Source organism: Myotis lucifugus, unplaced genomic scaffold (assembly GCF_000147115.1).
Source record: "Myotis lucifugus unplaced genomic scaffold, Myoluc2.0 scaffold_352, whole genome shotgun sequence".
Classification (NCBI taxonomy): domain Eukaryota; kingdom Metazoa; phylum Chordata; class Mammalia; order Chiroptera; family Vespertilionidae; genus Myotis; species Myotis lucifugus.
Window position 1 is genome coordinate 264,081 of NW_005871400.1, and position 24,622 is coordinate 288,702.

At 37.5% G+C, this 24,622-nt stretch overlaps 1 protein-coding gene and 1 pseudogene across 1 annotated transcript in view; both read left to right on the plus strand.

Moving 5' to 3' along the window:
- LOC102423522 (ATP-binding cassette sub-family A member 3-like) overlaps positions 1-24,622 on the plus strand; it is a 254,535-nt gene that overhangs the window by 114,936 nt on the left and 114,977 nt on the right. The window contains exons 14-17 of the mRNA XM_023764831.1: positions 14,993-15,147; positions 15,372-15,527; positions 15,835-16,045; positions 24,574-24,612. Of these exons, the coding sequence (XP_023620599.1) occupies positions 14,993-15,147; positions 15,372-15,527; positions 15,835-16,045; positions 24,574-24,612 (561 nt within the window). The remainder of the gene's footprint in view (positions 1-14,992; positions 15,148-15,371; positions 15,528-15,834; positions 16,046-24,573; positions 24,613-24,622) is intronic.
- Positions 3,649-5,356, plus strand: LOC102420912 (annotated as a pseudogene).

A 24,622-nucleotide genomic window follows, 5' to 3' on the forward strand; every position in this document is an offset into this window, starting at 1 on the left:
TACCTGATACACAGAAATGAATACAGAGAGGCAGCAAAAATAGGGAGACAAAGAAACATGACCCAAATGAAAGGACTGGAGAAATCCCCAGAAAAAGAATTAAATGAAATGAAGGTAAACAATGGCTGATAAAGAGTTCAAAGCAATGGCTATGAAGATCCTCAAGAAATTTAGAACTTAAAGAGAATTTCACCAAAGAGATAGTAATCATAAAAAAGGACACACAGCCCTAGTTAGAGTGTCAGCCCATACACCAAAGGGTTGTGGTTCAATTCCCAGTCAAGGGCATGTACCTGGGTTGTGGGTTCTATCCCTGTCCCCAGTCAGGGTGCATGCAGGAGGCAACCTGTCAATGTGTCTCTCACATCAATGTTTCTCTCTCTCTCTCTCTCTCTCTCTCTCTCTCTCTCTCTCTCTCTCTCCTTTCTCTCTCTCTTTTTCTCCCCCACTCTCTCTTCCCTTCCACTCTCTCTGAAAATCAATGGGAAAAAATATCCTCAGGTGAGGATTAATCAAACCAAACCAAACCAAACCAAACCAAACCAAACCAAACCAAACCAAACAAAATGGATGTAGAAACCATAAAAAAGAACTAGTCAGAAATAAAACAATATCTGAAATAAAGAATACACTGGAAGGAATCAACAGCAGATGATTAAGCAGAGGACCAAAACAGCAATTTAGAAGGTAGCAGGAAACTCCCAATCAGAGCAGCAAAAAGACAACAGAATTTTTTTAAAAAGAAGGATAGTTTAAGGGATACCTGGGACAATGAGTAGTATAACAATATCAACATAATAGGGGTTCCAGAAGGAGAAGAGAACAATAGATTGAGAAACTATTTGAAGAAATAATGACTGAGAACTTTCCTAACCTGATGAATGAAAAAGGCATACAAGTCAAGGAAGTGTAGAGAGTTCCAAACAATATGAACTGAAAGAGGACCACAAGATACATCATAATAAAAATGGTGATAGTTAAAGACAAAGAGCATCTTAAAAACAGAAAGAGAAAGTCGGTTATCTACAAGGGAACTCCAGTAAGACCATCAGCTGATTTCTCAACAGAAACATTTAAGGCCAGTGGGATTAACACAAAATATTCAAAGTGAAGGAAAGCAAAGATTTAAAACAAAACTAATCTAGCCAGCAAGGCTATCATTTATAATTAAAGAAAAAATAAAAAGATTTTCAGACAACAAAACCTAAAGGATTTCATTATCACCAAGTAAGCATTCTGAGAAATTTTAAAGAGACTTCTTTAAGAAGAAAAAAGAAAACAAACAAACAAAAGGAACATAATTAGGAAGAAAAATATGGCAATAACCACTTTAAAGATAAATACTCCAGTCAAAGCATACGTAGCTGAAAGTATAAGAAAACAAGAATCTTATATATGCCGTCTACAAGAGACTCACCTCAGAATAAAAGACAGGCTAAAAGTAAAGGTGTGGAGTTATTTCACACAAATGGAAATAAGAAAAAGCTGAGGCAATGATACTTATATCAGACAAAATAGACTTTAAAACAGAGGATCAATCCAAGAAGAGAATTTAACCCTTGTACATACTTATATACCCAAATATATAAAGCGACTCTTGATGGGTATATGGAAGAAATCAACAGTAGTACAATAATAGTTGGGGATTTCAACACCCCATTTAAATGAATGGATAGATATTGCAGACAGAAAATTCACAGGGAAACAGTCTTAAATGACATACTATAACAGAATTAATTGATATCTTCAGAGAATTTCACCCACAAGCTGCAGAATATACATTCTTTTTAAGACATATGAAACTATATCTAGGATAGACCATATAATAGCACACAAATCAAGTCTCAATAAATTTAAGAAGATTGAAATCATTTCAAGCATTTGCCCTAGCAACAATGGCATAAAAGTAGAAATCACAAGAAAATAAAACTGAAAACCACATGAAAGTTAAATAACATGTTATGCTCTAGCTGGTTTGGCTCACTGGATAGAGCATCAGCCTGCGGACTGAAGGGTCCCAGATTCAATTCCAGTCAAGGACACATGCCTGGGTTACAGGCTCAATCCCCAGTTGGGGGCATGTAGGAGGCAGTCAATCAATGATTCCCTCTCATCATTGATGTTTCTATCTCTCTATCCCTCTCCCTTACTCTCTGAAATCAATAGGAATATATTATAAAAATAAATAAATAACATGATACTAAACAATGAATGGGTTAACAGTGATGTCAAGGAAGAAATCAAAACATACCTTGAGACAAATGAAAATGAAAACACAACAAGCCCAAATCTATGGGACACCAGGAAAACAGTCTTAAGAGGAAAATTCATAGCATTATAGAAAGAAACAAGAAAAACTCAAGAAACAAGAAAAACCTCAATCTAACCTTACACCTAAAGTAACTAGAAGAATAACAACAAACAACACCTAAAGTGAGTAGAAGAAATGATAAATATCAGTGCAGAAATAAACAAAATAGAGTCTTAAAAAAAAACAAGACAAAAGGTAAATGAAACCAAGACCTGGTTCTTTGAAAAGATAAACAAGGTTGACAAACATTTCTTCTTGACAGACTCTTCAAGAAGAAAAAATAGAGAGGACCCAAATAAATAAGATCAGAAATGAAAGAGGAGAAGTAACTGACCACAGAAATACAAAGGATTATAAGAAAATATTACAAACAACTATATGCCAACAAATCAGAGAATATGGAAGAAATGGTAAGTTTCTAGGAACATACAATGTCCCAAAAGTGAAGAAGTAAGAGAAAATCTAGGAGGAGCCAAGATGGCAGCCAGCAGGACGGCAATGAGAAAGAGTGTGAGTGAGGGAGGGAGTGAAAGGGGAGTGTGTGGAGGTGTGGTGTGTGTGTGTGTGTGTGTGAATGAGGGGCAGTTAGATCCTGTGGGAGTCTCAGGGCCTGGCATACTGGGCTCTCTTAGATGAGATACCCCCACTACTGTTGCAAACACTCCTTGGCATCTGGCAATGACACAGAAACCATGTCATCTTGAAGGGTAGAGCTACTGTGACTAGGAGCCCAGCCTCACCACCACCCAGACTGGCCTCAGACGCAACCCAAGACTCTATAGCCACTCTGGCCATGACCTGCTACTATAGCTGCAGACCCACAAACACCAGGACTCCAGCCTTCTTTGCCACAGGCTCCTGTGAGTCCTGGAGTGCATTCCCCTCCCACCAACCTACCACAGTGGCACAAGCCCCATGTGTTCTGGCCCCTGGGCTCTCCCATGACTCTTGGCAGGTGCAAGGCTCCCACTGACCCACTGTATCCACGCATCCTGGTGCCTGAGCTCTCCTGAGACTCTTGGGACGCATGATGCTCCAGCCAACCCACCACTGTGGCACAAGCCCCACACAGCTCAGCACCTGGACCCTTCAGTGATAGTAAAAATAGGGAGAAAAAGTAAAATGTCCAAAGGAAAGAAAAGGAGGATCGCCAGAAAAGGAACTAAGTGAAATGGAGGCATGCAATATATCAGAAAAATAATTCAGTGTAATGGTCATACAGTTCATAAACCAGATGGATGAGAAAATCAACAACTTATGTAAGAATCAAGAGGAGCCCTCACTCGCTACCAATGGCCTGCCTCGCCACCTGCATGCCCTGCCACTGCCCTGCAGAAATGCTTCGATTACACACAGGCCTTCGCCAGATTAAGCCCATGTCCAGGGCATTGGCTCCTCATCTCACTTGTTCTTATGCCAAAGATGTAAAATTTGGTGCAGAGGCTCAAGCCATAATGCTTCAAGGTATAGACCTTTCAGCCAATGCTGTAGCCATTACTATGGGGCCAAAGGGAAGAACAGTGATTATTGAACAGAGCTGGGGAAGTCCCAAAGTAACAAAAGATGGTGTGACCGTTGCAAAGTCCATTGACTGAAAAGATAAATATAAAAATATTGGTGCTAAACTTGTTCAAGATATTGCCAATAATACAAGTGAAGAGGCTGGGGATGGCACCATGACTGCTACTGTGCTGTCATGCTCCATTGCCAAGGAAGGCTTTGAGAAGATCAGTAAGGTACTAATCCAGTGGAAATCAGGAGAGGTGTGATGTTAGCTGTTGATGCTGTAATTTATGAACTTAAGAAGCAGTCTAAACCTGTGACAACCCCTGAAGAAATATCTTAGGTTGTTACAATTTCTGCAAATGGAGACAAAGAAATTGGCAACATAATTTCTGAGGCAATGGAAAAGGTTGGAATGAAAGGTGAAATCACTGTAAAGGAAAAACACTGAATGATGAATTAGAAATTATTGAAGGCATGAAGTTTGATCGAGGTTATATTTCTCCAAACTTTATTAATACAGCAAAAGGTCAGAAATGTGAATTCCAAGATGCATATGTTTTTTTGAGTGAAAAGAAAATTTCTAGTGTTCAGTCTATCAGACCTGCTCTTGAAATTGCCAATGATCACTGTAAGCCCCTGGTCATAATTGCTGAAGATGTTGGTGGAGAAGCTTTAAGTACACATGTTTTGACTAGGCTAAAAGTTGGTCTTCAAGTTGTAGCAGTCAAAGCTCCAGGTTCTGGGAACAGTAGGAAGAACCAGCTTAAAGACATGGCTATTGCTACTGGTGGTGCCGTGTTTGGAGAAGGATTGACTGTCAATCTAGAAGATGTTCAGCCTCATGACTTAGGAAAAGTTGGAGAGGTCATTGTGACCAAAGATGATGCCATGCTCTCGAAGGGAAAATGTTACAAGGCTTATTGAAGAACATATTCAAGAAATCATTGAGCAGTTAGATATCAGAACTAGTGAATATGAAAAGGAAAAACTAAATGAACGCCTGGCCAAACTCTCAGATGGGATAGCTGTGCTGAAGGTTGGTGGGACAAGTGATGTTGAAGTGAATGAAAATAAAGAGTCACAGATGCCCTCAATGCTACCCGAGCTGCTGTGGAGGGAGGCATTGTTCTGGGATGGGGCTGTGCCCTGCTTCGGTGCATTCCAGCCTTGGGCTCATTACCTCCAACTAATGAATATCAAAAAATTGGTATAGAAATTATTAAGAAAGCACTAAAAACTCCTTCAATGACCATTGCTAGGAATGCAGGTGTTGAGGAATCATTGATAGTTGAGAAAATTATGCAAAGTTCCTCAGAAATTGGTTATGATGCCATGGTTGGAGATTTTGTGAATATGGTGGAAAAAGGAATCATTGCTCCAACTAAAGTTGTAAGGACTGCTTTACTGGATGATGCTGGTGTGGCCTCTCTGGTAACAACAGCAGAAGTTCTGGTCACAGGAATTCCTAAAGAGGAGAAGGACCTCGGGATGGGTGGGATGGGCAGCATGGGAGGAGGGATGGGAGGCAGCATGTTCTAGCCCTTTACCATCATTACTGAGAACTGAGAGGAAGCTCAGGGCATCTCCTCACCTATAACTTCAGAGAAGTTAGTTGAAGGAAATGATTGAAGAAAAGGCTGGCTGAGGTTCAAGAAAATAACTCTAACCATCAGTTACTGGTTTCAGTTGACAACATGCAATGTTTACTGTTGTCATTGTCCATGCCTACAGATAATTTATTTTTCATTTTTAATAAAAATACATTTGTACATTTCTGATAAGTGCAAGAGCCATATACCAATGTACTGCTTTGAACTTAAATCACTGAGGCATTTTTACTATTATTCTGTTAAAATCAGGATTTTAGTGCTTGCCATCACCTGATGAGAAGTGAAGAAGCAGCCTTTCTGTGGAGAGTAAGAATAATTGTGTACAAAGTTGAGAAATATCCAATTATGTGACCTTTGTAAAATAAAAATTTAAAGTTAAAAAAAAATAATCAAGAGGAAATCAAGAATGATATGGCTACAATAAATAACATGATGGAGAGTGTCAACAGTAGACTTGAAGAAGCAGAGAACCATATTAGTGAGTTAGAAGACAGGGCAGAAAAACAAGCCCGAACTGAACAACAATTGCAGAAAAAAATTAGAAAGCAGGAGGAGAGCATAATGGAGCTTTGGGAAAAACGAAATGAAGTAACATACATATAATAGGGGTGCCAGAAGGACAAGAAGAGGAGCAAGGATTAGAGAACCTATTTGAAGAAATACTAACAGAAAACTTCCCTGATTTGTGGAAGAAAAAGTCACGTAAGCACAGGGAGTCCCAAACAAGATGAACCCCAAAAGACCGATATAAAGATATGTCATAATTAGAATGGCAAACATCAACAACAAAGTAAGAATCTTAAAGGCTGCAAGAGAGAGAGACAGAGAGTTACCTACAAAGGATATCCCATTATATTATCAAATGATTTCTCAACAAAAACACATCAGGCCAGATGGGAATGGAATGAAGTATACAAAGTGATGCAAAGCAAGGGACTGAATCCAATAATACCCTATCCAGCAAGGCTATCATTCAAAATGGAATCAGGAGATTCACAGACAAAAAAGGGCTAAGGGAGTTTATCGCTACCAAGCCAAAAATGCAAGAAATGTTAAAGGGGAAATCAGAAGCTTTGCAGACAAAAGAAAGGCTAAGGGAGTTTGTCACTACTGACCTAGCAATGCAAGAAATGCTAAAGAGAATGCTGTATAAAGAAGAAATAGATAAGGAGGAAGGAACACAGACATAAAGTACAGAAATGGCTACAAACAAGTACCTATAAATAATAACATTAAATGTACATGGATTAAATGCTCCAATCAAAAGACATCTTTGTAGGATAAGAAAACATGACCCATATATATCCTGTCTACAGGAGACCAACCTCAGAACAAGGGACTCACACAGACTGAAAGTGAAGGGATGGAAAAATATCATTCAGGCAAATGGAAATGAAACAAAAGCTGGGGTAGCAATACTTATATCTGACAAAATAGACCTCAAAGTGAAGACCACATAACAGGAGACAAGGAAGGCCACTTAATAATTCTAAATAAATGACATAGAGACAAAAAAATACAAAAGATCAGTGAAACCAAGAGCTGGTTCTTTGAACAAATAAACAAGATTGATGAACCTCTAGCCAGGCTCACCAAAAAACAAAGAGAAAGGAAAAATGGAGAACAGGAGAGAAACCAAGATGGCGGCATAGGTAAACACCTGAAATTGCTGCCTCATACAACCACTTCAAAACTACAACTAAAGACAAAACAGACATCACCAAGAACCACAGGAAGGCTGGCTGAGTGGAAATTCTACAACTAGAAGGAAAGAGAAAAGCACACTGAGACTCAGGAGGTGTGGAAGTAAAGTGCAGAGGTACGGAGGCGAGTGCATGGAAAGGGCTGGCAACGGAGGATGCCGGTGTCTTTTTCAATCAGGAGGGAGTCTCAAGCTCCCGACAGCTCTGACTTCAGTTCTGGGCGAGTCTCTGGGGACCCAGACTAATACAGGGAGAAACTGGACTGTCTGGCAATGGGTAGAACTCAAGGGCAGCTTTCTCTGAGGTGCTTGCAGCGATTACCACAGGACACTGAGAACTGGGGGCCTCTTAGGGCAGGACTGAGGATCCGCCATAGCTGTTTGCTCTGCCCTGTTGATTCCCTGAGACCCCGCCCCACCCAAGCTGTGCCCAGAGGCTTTTGCATATGAAAGGCCTGGCCCTTTGCAATCTGAAAACTACCTAACAAACTGCAGCTGGGTCAGAGAGACCGAGAACTTCCAAGAGAAGGCCCAAGGCCCCACAGCAGCTTGCATTGCTTCACAGCTGGACCTCATCTGGGCACCTCCAAATCCCAAACAAAGAAGAGGAATCTGCAGATCACTCCATAGCTCCTGCTGGGTAGCCTCAGGGAGAGGCTAAATTAGCACCTCCTTAGAGATCCAAGAGCCTGTGTACCTAGTGGTCAGAGTGGGACCATCCAGATTACAACTCCTCAGATCCATAAGGGACACACTCAGGGGGCAGACTCAGTGAGCACCAAAGCCCCACTGAAGCAAGTCTTGCCCCATAAGGGTGTCTCCAGCACAGAAGTTCTCCCACTGTAGACACAGCTGATTCTCACAGCCAATTGGCCTGGAGGTCAATTCCTGCCAGTGATACCAACAACAATCAAGGCTTAACTACAACAAGACTGTGCACACAGCCCACAAATGGGTGCACCAAGAGTGTCCACCTCAGGTAATTAGGGAGGCTGAGCCACTGGGCCCTATAGGACACCTAGCACAGAAAGCCACTCTATCAACACAGGGAAGCAGCCAAAATGCAGAGACAAAGAAACAGATCACAAATGACAGAAATGGAGGAAAGAAAACTACTGGCTATAGAGTTCAAAACCACGGTTATAAGGTTTTTCAAGAATTTTCTAGAAACCGCCAATAAATTTAGTGAGACCCTCGAGGATATGAACAAGGACCAACTAGAAATTAAGCATACACTGACTGAAATAAAGAATAATATACAGAAATCCAACAGCAGACAAGAGGATCCCAAGAATCAAGTCAAAGATTTGAAATATAAAGAAGCAAAAAATACCCAATCAGGAAAGCAAAAAGAAAAAAGAATCCAAAAATATGAAGATAGTGTAAGGAGCCTCTGGGACAACTTCAAACGTACCAACATCCGAATTATAGGGGTGCCAGAAGAAGAGAGAGAGCAAGATATTGAAAACCTATTTGAAGAAATAATGACAGAAAACTTCCCCTACCTGGTCAAAGAAATAGACTTACAAGTCCAGGAAGTGCAGAGAACCCCAGCAAAAGGAATCCAAAGAGGACCACACCAAGACACATCATAATTAAAATGCCAAGGACAAAAGATAAAGAGAGAATCCTAAAAGCAGCAAGAGAAAAAAAGTCAGTTACCTACAAGGGAGTACCCATATGACTGTCAGCTGATTTCTCAACAGAAACTATGCAGGCCAGAAGGGAGTGGCCAGAAATATTCAAAGTGATGAATAGCAAGAACATACAACCTAGATTACTTTACCCAGCAAAGCTATCATTCAGAATTGAAGGTCAGATAAAGAGCTTCACTGATAAGAAAAAGCTAACGGAGTTCATCACCACCAAACCAGTATTATATGAAATGCTGAAAGGTATTCTTTAAGAAGAGGAAGAAGAAGAAAAAAGGTAAAGATAAATATTATGAACAACAATTACATATCTATCAACAAGTGAATCAAGTGAATCAAAAATCAAGTGAATAAAAAATCTGAGGAACAGAGTAAACTGGTGAATATAATAGAATCAGGGGCATAGAAAGGGAGTGGAATGACAATTCTCGGGGGGGAAAGGGGTGTGGGGGTGCAGAAAGAGATTGGACAAAAATCATACACCTGTGGATGAGGACAGTGGGGGCGGGTAAGGGCAGAAGATGGGGTGGGAACTGGGTGGAGGGGAGTTATGGAGGGAAAAAAGAGGAACAACTATAATAATCTGAACAATGAAGATTTATTTAAAACAAAGCAAAGAGAAAGGACCCAAATTAGCAAAATCAGAAATGAAAGAGGAGAAATAACAACAGACCCCACAGAAATACGAAGAATCATAAAAAAGATAATATGTGAAACTCTATTCCAACAAACTGGATAACCTAGAATAGACATATTCCTAGAAAAATACGACCTCCTAAAACTCAACCAGCAGGAATAAAAAAATCTGAATAGTCTGATATCTATGGAGGAAATTGAAGCAATAATCAAAACACTTCCAACACACAAAAGCCCTGGACCAGATTCACAGAGGAGTTTTATCAAACATTCAAAGAAAAAATAAAACCTACCTTCCTCAGACTATTCCAAAAAATTCAAGGGGAAGGAACACTTCCAAGCTCTTTTCACAAAGCCACCATTACCCTAATCCCAAAACCAGATAAAGACAATACAAAGAAAGGGAATTACAGGCCAATATCTCTCATGAACATAGACGCCAAATTTCTCAACAAAATTATAGCAAATCAAATCCAGTATTACATTAGAAAAATCATACACCATGACCAAGTGGGACTTATTCCAGGGATGCAAGGATAGTACAATATCCACAAATCAATAAACATGATACATCACATAATCAAACTGATAGAAACCATATAATCATACCCAAAAGCATTTGACAAATTCCAACACCCTTTCATGATAAAAACTCTCATCAAGGTGGAAATAAAAGGATCATACCTTAACATAATAAAAGCCATATATGACAAACCCATAGCCAACATTATACTCAATGGGCAAAAACTAAAACCATTTTCCCTAAGACCAGGAACAAGACAGGGATGCCCACTCTCACCACTCCCTTTTGACATAGTACTAGAAGTACTAGCCATTGCAATAAGACAAGAAGAAGAAAGAAGAGGCATCCAAATTGGAAAAGAAGAAGTAAAACTGTCCTTATTCTCAGACGACATGATATTGTACATAGAAAACCCCAAAGACTCTATCAAAAAACTACTAGATTTAATAAGTGAATTCAGTAAGGTAGCAGGATACAAAATTAACACCCATAAGTCTATGGATTTTCTATACACCAATAATGAACTCACAGAAAGAGAAACTAAAAAAACAATCTCATTTACCAATGCAACAAAAATTAAGATAGGTAAGAATAAATTTAACCAAGAAGATAAAGGACCTGTACTCAGAAAATTTCAGGACGCTGAAAAAAGAGATAGAGGAAGACATGAACAAATGGAAGAATATACTGTGTTCATGGATTGGTAGAATTAACATCATTAAAATGTCCAGAATACCCAAAGCAATCTATAAATTCAATGCAATCCCCGTTAAAATACCAATGGCATACTTAAAAGACCTAGAACAAACTATCCAAAAATTAATATGGAATAAAAAAGACCTCAAATATCTGCAGCAATCTTCAGAAAAAAACAATGTTGGAGGGTTCACAGTACCAGATACCAAGCTATACTACAAAGCCACTGTTCTCAAAACTGCCTGGTCCTGGCAGAAGAACAGACATATAAACCAATGGAACAGAACAGAGGACCCAGAAATCTACACAAGCCATTATACTCAATTAATATTTTACAAAGGAGGCAAGAGCATACAATGGAGTCAAGACAGTGTCTTCAATAAATAGTGTTGGGAAAATTGGACAGATACTTGCCAAAAAAAATGAAACTAGACCACCAACTTGCACAATACACAAAAATGAACTCAAAATGGATAAAGGACTTAAATGTAAGATGGGAAATGATAAACATCTTAGAACAGCCGTGGGCAAACTACAGCCTGCAGGCCGGATCCGGCCCGTTTGAAATGAATAAAACTAAAAAAAAAAAAAAAAAAAAAAGACCGTACCCTTTTATGTAATGATGTTTACTTTAAATTTATATTTGTTCACACAAACACTCCATCCATGCTTTTGTTCCGGCCCTCCGGTCCAGTTTAAGAACCCATTGTGGCCCTCGAGTCAAAAAGTTTGCCCACCCCCGTCTTAGAAGAATCCATAGGCAGCAAAATAGCAGACATATCTCATAGCAATATCTTTACCGATACAGCACCCAGGGCAATGGAAACTAAAGAGAAAATAAACAAATGGGACTACATCAAAATAACAAGCTTCTGCACAGCAAAAGAAACCATCAACAAAACAACAAGAAAGCCACTGCATGGGAGAACATATTTGCCAATGTTATCTCAGATAAGGGTTTAATCTCCAAAATTTACAGGGAACTCACATAGCTTAACAAAAGGAAGATAAACAATCCAATCAAAAAATAGGCAAAGGACCTAAATAGACATTTTTCCAAAGTGGACATACAGAAAGCCAAGAGACATATGAAGACATGCTGAAAGTCACTAATCATCCAGAGATGCAAATCAAAACAATAATGAGGTACCATCTCACACCTGCTAGAGTGGCTATCAATAATGAATCAACAACCAGTGGTGGAGAGGATGCAGAAAAAAAGGAGCCCTCATGCTCTGCTGGTGGGAATGCAGACTGGTGCAGCCACTGTGAAAAACAGTATGGTGTTTCCTCAAAAAATTAAAATTGGAACTGCCATTTGACCCAATAATCCCACTTCTAGGAATATATTCCAAGAAGACAGAAACACTAATCAGAAAGGATATATGCACCCCTATGTTCATAGCAGCACAATTTACAATAGCTAAGATTTGGAAACAGTCTAAATGTCCATCCGCTGATGAGTGTATTAAAAAACTGTGGTACATCTACACAATGGAATACTATGCTGCTATAAAAAAGAACTAATTCTTACCATTTGCAACAGCATAAATGGAACTGGAAAGCATTATGCTAAGCAAAATAAGCCAGTCGGAGAAAAATAAATACCACATGATCTCATTCATTTGTGGTGTATAAAGAACATTATAAACTGATGAGCAAAAATAGATACCAAGGAAGTATCAGACAAATTGTCAAACTACAGCGCAAAGGCAGGGGAGCATTGAGGGGAGGTAAGAGATCAACCGAAGGACTTGTATGCATGCATATAAGCATAACCAATGTACACAGACATTGGGGGGGGGTGAGGGTATATTCCGGGGGGTAGGGGAAGCTGAGGGGAGGTCAATGGGGGAAAAAGGAGACATATGTACTACTATTTGCAATACTTTAAACAATAAAATAAGATTTAAAAAATAAAGATAGTGTAAGGAGCTTCTGGGAAACATCAAAGGTACCAACATTCGCATTATGGGGGTGCCAGAAGGAGAAGAGAGAGAGAAAGATATTGAAAACCTATTTTAAGAAATAATGACAGAAAACTTTCCCTAGCTGAGGTGGGGGGGGGTGGTTAGAGAGCAACCAAAGTCCTTGTATGCATACATATTAGCAGAACCAATGGACACAGACACTGGGGTGGTGGGGACTTGCCCAGGGTGGGAATGGCTAGGGCGGGGGGTCAACTGGGGAAAAAGGAGACATATGTACAACATTAGATAATAAAAGAAATAAATAAAATTTAAAAATAAAGAAAACTTCCCCTACCTGGTGAAAGAAATAGACTTACAAGTCCAGGAAGTGCAGAGAGTCCCAAACAAGAGGAACCCAAAAAGGCCCACACCAAGACACATCATAATTAAAATGCCAAGAGCAAAAGACAAACAGAGAATCTTAAAAGCAGCAAGAGAAAAGCAGTTAGTTACCTTCAAGGGAGCTCCCATACGACTGACAGCTGATTTCTCAATAGGAACTTTGCAGGCCAGAAGAGAGTGGCAAGAAATACTCAAAGTGATGAATAACAAGGACCTACAACAAAGATTATTCTACCCAGAAAAGCTATCATTTAGAATTGAAGGTCAGATAAAGAGCTTCACAGACAAGAAGAAGCTGAAGGAGTTCATCACCACCAAACCAGTATTACATGAAATGTTGAAGGGTATTGAAGAAGAAAGAAGAAGGAGGAGGAGGAGGAGGAGGAGGAGGAGGAGGAGGAGGAGGAGAAGGAGGGGAAGGAGGAGAAGGAGGGGAAGGAGGAGAAGGAGGAGAAGGAGGAGAAGGAGGAGAAGGAGGAGAAGAAGGAGAAGAAGAAAAATATGAACAATAAAGTGGCTATAAATACATATCTATCAACAATTGAATCTCAAAATAAACAAACAGGGAATCTAATGAACAAAAATAAACTGACGAATAAAATAGAACCAGGGGTGGAGATTACCCAAAGACTTGTATAGGGTGGTGAAGGGCTGGGGTGGGGTGGGAATCCCTTAGAGGTGGAAATAGGGGGAAAAAGGATACATTTGTTATACTCTCAACAATAAAGATTTCTTTTAAAAATAAAATTAGAACATACAGGTAATGAAATAAAAAATTCTTTCTAATCTCTTCACTCCAAAGATAATTTATATTTTCTAGAATTTTCCTTTGTGTGAGGTATTCCTAATTATTTCTTCAGGTGGGTGGTATAAGAGGATTTATTATACTGTTCTTGCAACTTTTCTGTAGGTTTGGATTTTTTGCAAAATAAAAACTTAAAAACATGGAAACAAAATGCCTCTCCTAAACGTACCACTAGTATCACAAAAGCCTCATTTTTTTAAAGCTCAGTAGGGCTTCAGTATTAGTTTATTTTTCATTAAATGTATCAGGCTAGTGTTGTTTAATAACACATTGCAGGTGTACAACTTTGTAATACATGTGTATACTCGGATGTGTGCTCACCACCTACAGTCTAGTCTCCTGCCATCATCTTGTATTTATTTCCTTTACCCTCTTCATCCTTTCCTCACTCCCCTACCCGTCATTTTGTTGTCCGTATCTATGTTTGTTTGTTGCTTTTTGTTTTATGTCCCACATATGACTGAAGTCATATAGTTCTTATCCTTTTCCATCTGATTTACTTCACTTAGCACGATATTCTCTAGGTCTATCCATGTTGTGGTAAATGGTAATGTTCCATGTTTTTATTTTACTTATTGATTGGAGTGACATTTGTCAACATGAACATATGGGCTTCATGTATGGGTTTCTATGTTACAAGACCTGTATGTTGCTCTGTGTGCCCACCACCCAGAGTCAAATCTTCTCCTGTCACCTTATATTAAGACCCCCTTCTTCCCCATCCCTTCCCTCTGGCAACCAATGTCACCCAAATCAGCCACTATTTGTGTTACATGTTTTTATTTATATATATGTATCACTCTTCTTTAATCATCCGCTGAAGAACTCTTGAGTTGTGTCCATGTGTTGTCTATTGTAAATAATGCTGCAACGAACATATGTAATCTCTATTTATGAATAATTGTTTTCAGAATTTTCAGGTAGATACTTGGTAAAAAGCTTGCTGGGTCATATGGTAGCTCTAGTCTTAATTTTTTTAGAAACCTCCATACTGGTTTTTCAGAATGACTATACCCACCAGCAGTGTACGAAGGTTCTCTTTTCTTCACATCCTCTCCAACATTTATTATTTCTTGTCTTATTGATAATAGCCATTCTAACAACTGTGAGGTGCTGAGATATTACTAATTCTAATGAGTAATCTACAAGTATATTTTGAAGTTCAGGTGCTAATGAACAGTTTGTTGTCCTGTTCCCTCATGAAAACTAAGCTTCCGTATGTCTTCTGCTTGATTCTAGGTCTCTATCCTGCTACCAGTGGAGAGGCCTATGTTAATGGATTTGCCATCTCAAAGCAGATGGTCCAGATCAGGAAAAGCTTGGGCCTGTGTCCCCAGCAGGACTTGTTGTTTAATTACTTGACAGTATCAGAACACCTTTATTTCTATTGCATGGTAACCAAAGACATGTTGCTTTATTTCCACTCTATTCCTGTACTTAAGATAGAGTACCTACTATCAATATCCTTATTCTTTGAACTTTCTTTCAAAAACTTATTTTTGGTGAATTCTTCTTTAAACATAAAGAGACGCAAAGGGAAGAAGACACTGTGTAGATGATGTAAGAAAAGAGCTGGTGAAACATGTTTCTGACGATGAAGTCTGCCTTCTCTTTCTAGATTAAAGGAGTCCCTCGAAAGATGTACCCTATAGAAATTGACCGTATGCTGTCTGCTTTTAACCTGATTGAAAAGCGAAATGCATTTTCAGCATCACTGAGTGGAGGAATGAAGCGCAAACTCTCCGTCATTATAGCACTTATAGGGGACTCCAAGGTAAAAGTAAAATAAAAGCTAAAAATGGATCCCCACTGAAGCATGTCTAAAAAAAATAAGCTGACACAAACCCATGTGCTTCTATGTACCTAACACTCTAAAAGGAGCCTCCCAAATCCTAGATGTGCTTACATTATCAACCTTGTTGGAATAAAACGGTCATAGGTTTGGAATCAGTCCAGCATTCCTAATTCGGTTTTAGTCTAAGCTTATCATCTTAGCTCAGTTGGACAAGTGACTGGAAAGACCCCAGTGCACTAATCTGTCGTGTTTAACGTGGTCATGGAGTTCTTCTTCTGCTCTCTAGGTGGTGATACTTGATGAGCCCACAGCTGGCATGGACCCTGCCTCGCGAAGGGCCACCAGGGACCTCCTTCAGCAGTATAAACAGGGCCGCACCATCTTACTGACCACCCACTACATGGAGGAAGCTGACATCCTGGGTGACCGCATTGCCATCATGGTGAAGGGATCCTTACGATGCTGTGGCTCTTCACTTTTCCTCAAAAACATATATGGTCTCTCTCCCTTTAATCATTCTTTTGATATTGATGTCTTAATATTATTCTAACATAGCTTTTATGGATATTGATATCTTAATAATATTATTTAACATAGTTTTTGTGTGTGTTTTACATCTACCAATCACTTCAGTGATTCCCTCTATTCTTTTAATTGGGTTCAACTATGAGCCCTTTGAAATAATGGTCATATTTCAATTTTTCAAAACAATTGCATTGTCCAGATTTCATGTTTATTTCTTTCATATGACATCCATATAAATTGTAATTTGCCCAACTACAGTTGGGCCTTTAGTGAGCTAGATATCTCAATACATAGATAGATGATAGATGATAGTCAGACAGTAGATGGATGATGAATAGATAGATATATTCATGAATTCTATGAAAAATGTAGGGAATAAATATCTACTCCTTGTTTAAATCAGTATAAAATTGTTCTGTATGTGCAGAATATTTTGTTCTAATTTTGAGAAGACTTTTTCTAAACATAAAAATGCCAAATATGTCTTAATAGCTTCCTTACCTCTTTTAGGTAATTATTTAAAATTATCTATCCATCAGTTTTCTTTGGCCCGCTAAATAAAATTTCAGCACCTTATCTCCAAATTTTCATATTTCTTTCCATTTTTCCCTGAAGCACTAGCTTAATAGAATATATAATTTATTCATTTACCTTGTTTATTATCTGTCTCCCCTCTATAGAGGAAAAATTGTCAAGGAAAAAATTTTAGTTGAAGTCTAATTTATGTAATTTAGTTGAGTACAGTGAGTAGATATTCCATGCTCAGTTTGCTGAGGTTTTACAATTGTATCTGCCCATTTGACTCCAAGTAAAGCAAGATACAGAGTATTTCTATGACCCCAGAAAATTCCCTTTAACCTCTTTCCATCAATTCCTTTCCCAGAGGCAATTGCCTTATCATTTTTATTACCATACATTAATTTTGCCTGTTCTTGAAAATAACAGAAATGAGTCATACACAATAATTTCTTGTTTCTGGTTTCTTTACCTCAGCACAGTAGTTTGAGATTAATCTTTGTTGCTGCATGTATCAGTAGTACACATGTTCTACTCTTCATGGATTTTTAGGTTGTTTTAGGTCATTTCTAATTTCCAAATATCATGAATAAATATGTTGTAAACTTGCTTGTAAAAATCTCTGTTGGATAAAAATTTATCTTGGGTGAAAATACATAGAATTGTAGTTACTTGGTCAATTATTAAGTGTACATTCGGCCAAAAGAGTCTCCAAAGTGCTTGTATTATTTTACAACTACCAGCATGTTTGAGAAATCAATTTGCTCTACATCCATACCAATATTTTGGTATTGTATTTGGATTTTAGCTGATCTAGAGAATGTGAAACAATATCTATTACTTTAATTTTCATTTTCTTAGGAATAATTATATTTAGTACATTTTCATGTACAAATTGGTTTTTTGTACAATTTACTCTGTGAAATATAAATTTTGGTTTTGTATCTTTTTTGTTGTTAATTTGCAGTTCACATATTCTAGAAGTCCTTTGTCAGATATATGTATTGTGAATATTTCTCAAATGCGTTTCTTGTCTATTTATTTTTTTGCTAGTATCTTTTATTGAGCATAAATTTTTAAATTTGGAAAGCCCAGTTTATCAATTATTTTCCTTATTTTGGTCCATGCTTTTAAGGAAACCTTTGCTTATGTAAAGGTTGCAAATATATTCTCTTATATTTCTTCTGGATTTTTTATGGTTCTAGCTTCTAAAAGTTTATGACCTATTTCAAGTTAGTTTTTGTGTGAATGGTGTTAGATAAGTTGTTGATGTTGATTTTTCCATGTTAATATCCAGAATACATTTAACTTTTTTTTTCTGTTGAATTGGCACTTTTGATGAAAATCAGTTGATTCTTTATATGTTGGTCTACTTTTGGATTTTCTATTCTTTCATTGACCTATGTCTGTCTTTCTACAAATATCATAGTCATGAATACTGTGTCTTTGTAGTAAGTCTTGAAAACAGGTAATATAAATCCACTAACTTTTTTTTTCCAAAATTAGTCCCCCCTGTTTTAGTCCCTTTTTAGTTCCATATGAATTTTAGGGTCATTTTGTCGAATTCTACAAAAAAAACCTGGAAGAATATTGATTGTGATTGCTATGAATCTTTATACCATTTTGAGAAGACTGTTCATTTTAATAATATTGACTCTTTTCATATATGAACATCGTATAATTTTCTTTCTTTATTTAGGGTCCATCCATTTAATCATTTTGGGCTGTATTTTGTTGTGTTTACTGTGAAGGTCTTTCATTAGTTTTATTCCAAGCTATTTTTGTTTTTAATTTTATGTAAATAATATTACATATTTAAATTCATTTTATAATTGTGTCTTTTCTAATATTTAGATATATAATGACTTCTATATTGATCTTGTATCCTATGAACTTGTTTATTCACATATTAGGTCTGATAGTATTTTTGTGGATTTTGTGCAAAAATCTTGTCACCTGTGTATCAGAAAAGTTTTACTGGTGTAAGAACAGACACATAGATCAATGGAACAGAAGAGAACCCAGAAATAATCCCACAAATATATGGTGAATTAATTTATGACAAAAAACTCAAGAATATGTAATGAGAAAAGGACAGTCAATTCAATAAATGATGTTAGGAAACTTGGACAGCCATATGCAGTTAGAACACTATCTTACACCAGACACAAAAATCAATTCAAAGTGGATCTATGACTTTTCAAGTTAGTGTTTTTTGTTTTCCTCAGATAAATGCCCAGAAGTGGAATTGCTGGATCATTTTGTAGTTCTGGTTTTTAAATTTATTTTACTGAATTTATTGCGGTGACATTATTTTGGTTTGCAAAATTTATTATTTTATTTAAGCATAGTTGTTATACAACCTTATATTGGTTGTATTAGTTTTTGTACAGTATAGTGACTGGACATTTTTATACCCTGCATTATGATCAGCCAACTAATTCTGGTAATCATCTGTCATCTTGTAAACTTACTGCAATACTAGAGGCCTGGTGCATGAAATTTGTGCACAGGTAGGGTCCCTAGGCCTGGCTGGCGATCAGGGTCCATTAGGGCCTTCCGGCTGCCAGCCGGGGCCTTCCTTTGTTCTGTGCCACCCCCTGGTGGTCAGTGCACATCATAGCGAGCGATCAAACTCCCTGTTTCCTGGTCTAACTCCAGAGGGGACACTTTGCATAGTAGGCTTATATAGAGATAGATTATTGACTATATTCCCATTCCTCTTTCAACCATCCCCTACCAACTCCCTCTGGTAACCATCCCTTTGGTTTCTGTTTCTATGAGTCTGTTTCTGTTTGTTTTGTTTTGAACTGGCCCCCTGTTTAAAAAGTTTGAGGACCCCTGGATTCTACATATAAGTGAAACCACATGGTATTTGTCTTTCTCTGACTGACTAGTTTTAAATTTTGAGGAACCTCCATACTGTTTTCTACAGTAGCTACACCATTTTGCATTCCCACCAACAGTGTACAAAGGTTCCAGTTTTCTCACATCTTCCCCAACACTTGTTGTTGTTTTTGTTTTTTAATAGTTGTCCTAATGGGTGTGGGGTGATAGCTCATTGTGGTTTTGATTGGTAATGTTGAGCATCTTTTCTTTTTTTTAAAATATATTTTATTGATTTTTTACAGAGAGGAAGGGAGAGGGATAGAGAGTTAGAAACATCAATGAGAGAGAGACATCAATCAGCTGCCTCCTGCACACTCCCTACTGGGGATGTGCCTGCAACCAAGGTACATGCCTTGACCGGAATCGAACCTGGGACCCTTCAGTCCACAGGCCGACGCTCTATCCACTGAGCCAAACTGGTTAGGGCATGTTGAGCATCTTTTCATATACCTCATGACCATTTCTGTGTCTTTGAGAAATGTTTATTCAAATCTTTAACGCATTTTAAAATCAGGATATTAGGTCTTTTTGCTATTAAGTTTACTACTGAGTTGGGATTCCTTATATATTTTAGAAATTAATCATTTACTTGTTATAGTCTCTGCAAATACTTTTTCTCATTCCATAGGTTTGCCTTTCCATTTTATTGATTGTTTCCTTTGTGGTGCAGAGGGTTATTAGGTTGATGTAACCCTACTTGTCTATTTTTGCTGTTGTTACCTGTACTTTTGGTGTTATATCCAAAAAAATTTTTGCCGAGACCAATGTAAAGAAGCTTTTACCCAATGTTTACTTTTAGGAATTTTGTAGGGTCAAGTCTTATGCTTAAGTCTTAAATACACTTTGATTGTATTTTTTGCAATGATATAAAATTTTTGTGTGTGATGTCAAATATGGGCCCATATTCAGTCTTTGGTAGGTGAACACCTCTTGGTCCCTCCCCACCCCTGGCCTGCGTCTTTTCTCTATCGTGTATTCTTGGCACCTTGTTGAACAATTGACTATATATGTGTTGGTTTATTTCTGGACTCTCTATGTATTACATTGATCTATTTTTTCCTAATTTTATTCCAGTACCATACTGTTTTAATTACTGTTGATTTATCTTTTCTCTATCGTGTATTCTTGGCACCTTGTTGAACAATTGACTATATATGTGTTGGTTTATTTCTGGACTCTCTATGTATTACATTGATCTATTTTTTTCCTAATTTTATTCCAGTACCATACTGTTTTAATTACTGTTGATTTATAATATATTTGAAGTCAGAAAGTGTGATGCTTCCAGGTTTGTTCTTTCTTGAAAAAAATTTTTGGTTACTCAGGGTCTTTTGTGTTTTCAATTAATGTTAGGATGATCTTCTGTTTCTATAAGTGCCATTGGGATTGCATTGATAGGGATTACATTAATTCTGTAGATCAGTTAAGGTACTATTGACATTTTAGCAGTATTAATTCATGAACACAGAATATTTTCCCATTTGTTTGTGTCTTTATTAATTTTTTTATTAATGATTTATATCAATGAATTTTAGTTTTCAGTGTACAAATATTTCACCTCCTTACTTAAGCTTAATTCTTTATTCTTTTTTTAATGCTATTGTGAGATTATTTTCTTAATTTTCTTTTTTTTTATATTTTATTGATTTTTTTACAGAGAGGAAGGGAGAGAGATAGAGAGTTAGAAACATCGATGAGAGAGAAACATCAATCAGCTGCCTCCTGCACATCTCCTACTGGGGATGTGCCCGCAACCCAGGTACATGCCCTTGACCGGAATTGAACCTGGGACCCTTCAGTCCACAGGCCGACGCTCTATCCACTGAGAGAAACCAGCTAGGGCTATTTTTGTATATTTTTGTATGATTTCTTGATGATTTTTTTATTCTACCTCTTGCTGAATTATATTAGCTGTAACAATTTTGTGTGTGTTTTTTGTGGAGTCTTTAGGGTTGCTTATATATATCATCATGTCATCTGTAAACAAAGATATTTTTTCTCTTTCTGATTTGGGTACCATTATTTTTCTTGCTTAATTACTCGAATAGAACTTTCAGGATTTGTTGAATAGAAATGGTGAGAGTGGTTACCCTTGTCTTATTCCTGATCTTAGAGGAAAAGCTTTTAGTTCTTCACCATAGAGTATGATATTAGAAGTCAGTTTGTCTTATATGGCATTTATTATGTTGAGTTACATTGCTTCGATATCAGATTTATTGAGAGTTTTTATTATGAAAGGGTATTACATTTTGTCAAGTGCTTTTTCTGCACCTATAGAGATGATCATGTGATTTTTTCTTTTATACTGTACATGTGTTTCTTTTATTGATTTGTACATGTTGAACCATGTTTGTATATCAGGAATAAATCCCACAGATTATGGTATTTTTGTTTTAATGTGTTCTTGGATTCAGTGTGCTCATATTTTGTTAATGATGTTTACATCTATGTCTATCAGTGTTATTGGCCTGCAGTTTTCTTTTCTTGTGCTGTCTTTCTCTGAGTTGGTTATCAGGGCAATGTTGGCCTCATAAAGTGAGTATAGAATTGTACTGTACTCGTCAATGTTTTTTGAATTATAAAGAATTGTCATTAATTCTCTTTTAAATGTTTAGTAAAGTTCCTCAGTGAAATTATCTGCTTCTGGCATTTCCTTTTCAGGAGATTTTGATGATTGATTTAGTCTCCTTACTAGTGATAGTTATGTTTAGACTGTCGTTTCATGATTTAATCTTGGTAGATTGTGTGTTTCTAGGAATTTACCAATTTTACTAGATTATCCAATTTGTTGCCATATACTTATTCATAGAACTCTCTGGTGATCCTTTTTACTTCTATGATATTAATTGTAATGTCTCATAATTTCTGATTTTATATTTAAGTCTTTTTCTTACTACTATAGCTAACTATTTATTTATTTATTTATTTATTTATTTATGTTTTTATGTTTTTAAACCACCAACCCTTAAAAAGAAAAACTCATGGACAGAGATAGCACTATGGTGAAGGGTATGTGAGCACAGGTAGAAAAGGTAAAGGGAGGATAAATGGTGATGGAGGGAGACTTAACTTGGGGTGGTAAACATACAACAGAATATACAGATGATATAGTGTAGAACTGAAACCTATATAATTATATTAACCAATGTCACCCTAATAAATTCAAATAAAAACATGGGAAAAATAAGTTTCATAAATTTTTTCTATTGTTTTTATATTCTCTATTTCATTTATTTATGGCATATTCTTTACTATTTTATTCCTCTGGTAACTTTGCAATTAGTCTGTTCTTTTTCCAGTTCCTTGAGGTATAAACTTAGGTTGCTTATTAGAGATCTCTCTTCTTTTTAATGTTGAGGTTTATCATCATAAACGTTCATCTTAGTACTGCTTTGCAGCATCCCTTAAATTTTGGTAAATATATTTTTATTGATTTCAGAGAGGAAGGGAGAGAGAGAGAAACATCAATAATGAGAGAGAATAATTAATTGGTTGCCCCCTGCACATCCCATACTGGGGATTGAGCCTGCAACCCAGGCATGTGCCCTGACCAGGAGTCGAACTGTGACCTCCTGGTTCATAGGTCCACACTCAACCACTGAGCCACACTGGCCGGGCGGTATGTTGTATTTTTATTTAAACCTGGCTCAAGATATTTTCTAATTTGATATCTTCTTTGACCCTTTGGTTGTTCAAAATGTGTTGCTTAATTTTGAACAAATATTGGAATGTGTTACAACTTTACAGACAGTCCTCGGGTTATGTCGGACTCGACGTACATCATTTCGTGGTTACGTCACCATCTCCCATCCTATATAATAAAAGGCCGTGGGCCATAAGCATAACGACCAAAACGACTGCTTGACCAGTGGCCATGAGGTGCATTGAACACCTCTTGGTCCCTCCCCACCCCTGGCCTGCGAGCAGCGGCTCACGGTGGCGAGTGGGGCAGCATGCAGCTCAGTGAGTGGGCAGGGTGGCTCGCAGTGGCGGGCGGGTTGGCAAGCAGTAGAGAGGTACATGTGCATGATTTTGTGTGCTGGGCCTCTAGTTTATTTATAAAAAAAAAGTTCCGTCATTTCGACATATGTACATATGTACTTTATGTTTTTTATTATTTATTTACCACAAGTAAAGGTCAGGAATTGTTATCTTTCTTTTAAAATTTTTTTACTGTTTCACTTCATTACTGCTGAGTATGTGTTCCATGTGAGTGACGTAGGTGCTTATGCAGGTGGGTTCCAACTTACAGGGAAAATTGCGTTACATCGCGCCGTAGGAACGGGTCTCTGACGTAACCCGAGGACCTACTGTATTTAGATTCAGATCATAGCTGTCTTCAAACATTTTAAGAATGGGATTAGGATTTTGCTCTTAACAGAGGTTGGGATCGGTGCATGAATGAGATTATAGAGATCACTTTAAGTTACAGTCTAGTTCCCAGTTGTCTTTTTATCTGACACATCCTCTTTGTTATCCATCCCTGCAGTATTTTACCTTAAAGGGTTTCTCTCTACCCTACTACCCTCTCCCAAACCTTTGAAGGGCCATTGCAGTGAAAGACTAATGAATCCCACAGCTACTTCTCCAGCCTTTTTGTCATACCCTGGGCTATCAGAATGCTGTGCAATGTTTTCTACAAAGTCCTGGAGAACGCTGGAGGGATTTTTGTCACTACCCATCCCCAGATTCTGGAAGGCTTGTGCAGTGTGCCTAGTAAAAGTGCAGAATACTCTGGAAATATTTCTCAGGTCTCTGAAGGATAGAAGTTTTAACTGATTTATTTACTTACTTGCACATAATAGGCACCCAATAAATATGTGTTTAATGAATATAAATCTTGTCTTCTCAGAGTTCAGTGTATATAATACAAGAGGCCAGATAACAGAAGCTTTTATTTCTATCTCTCATCTATTGGTCTGTAAGAAAATTAATAAAGTTAAAATAGAAGCATTTATTAGACTTTTTAGACTTGTAATCAGATTGAATTGTGGCATGCTATACCTTATTCTTGCTCATCCAAGTCATGAAAATCCAGTGGATTCTCACTAGAATAAGGGAAGTAACAAGATTTTTTTGTAATGGATTTCCTCAGGTGTGGGATACCATATAGTCATAGTGAAGGCACCTCACTGTAATGTTGA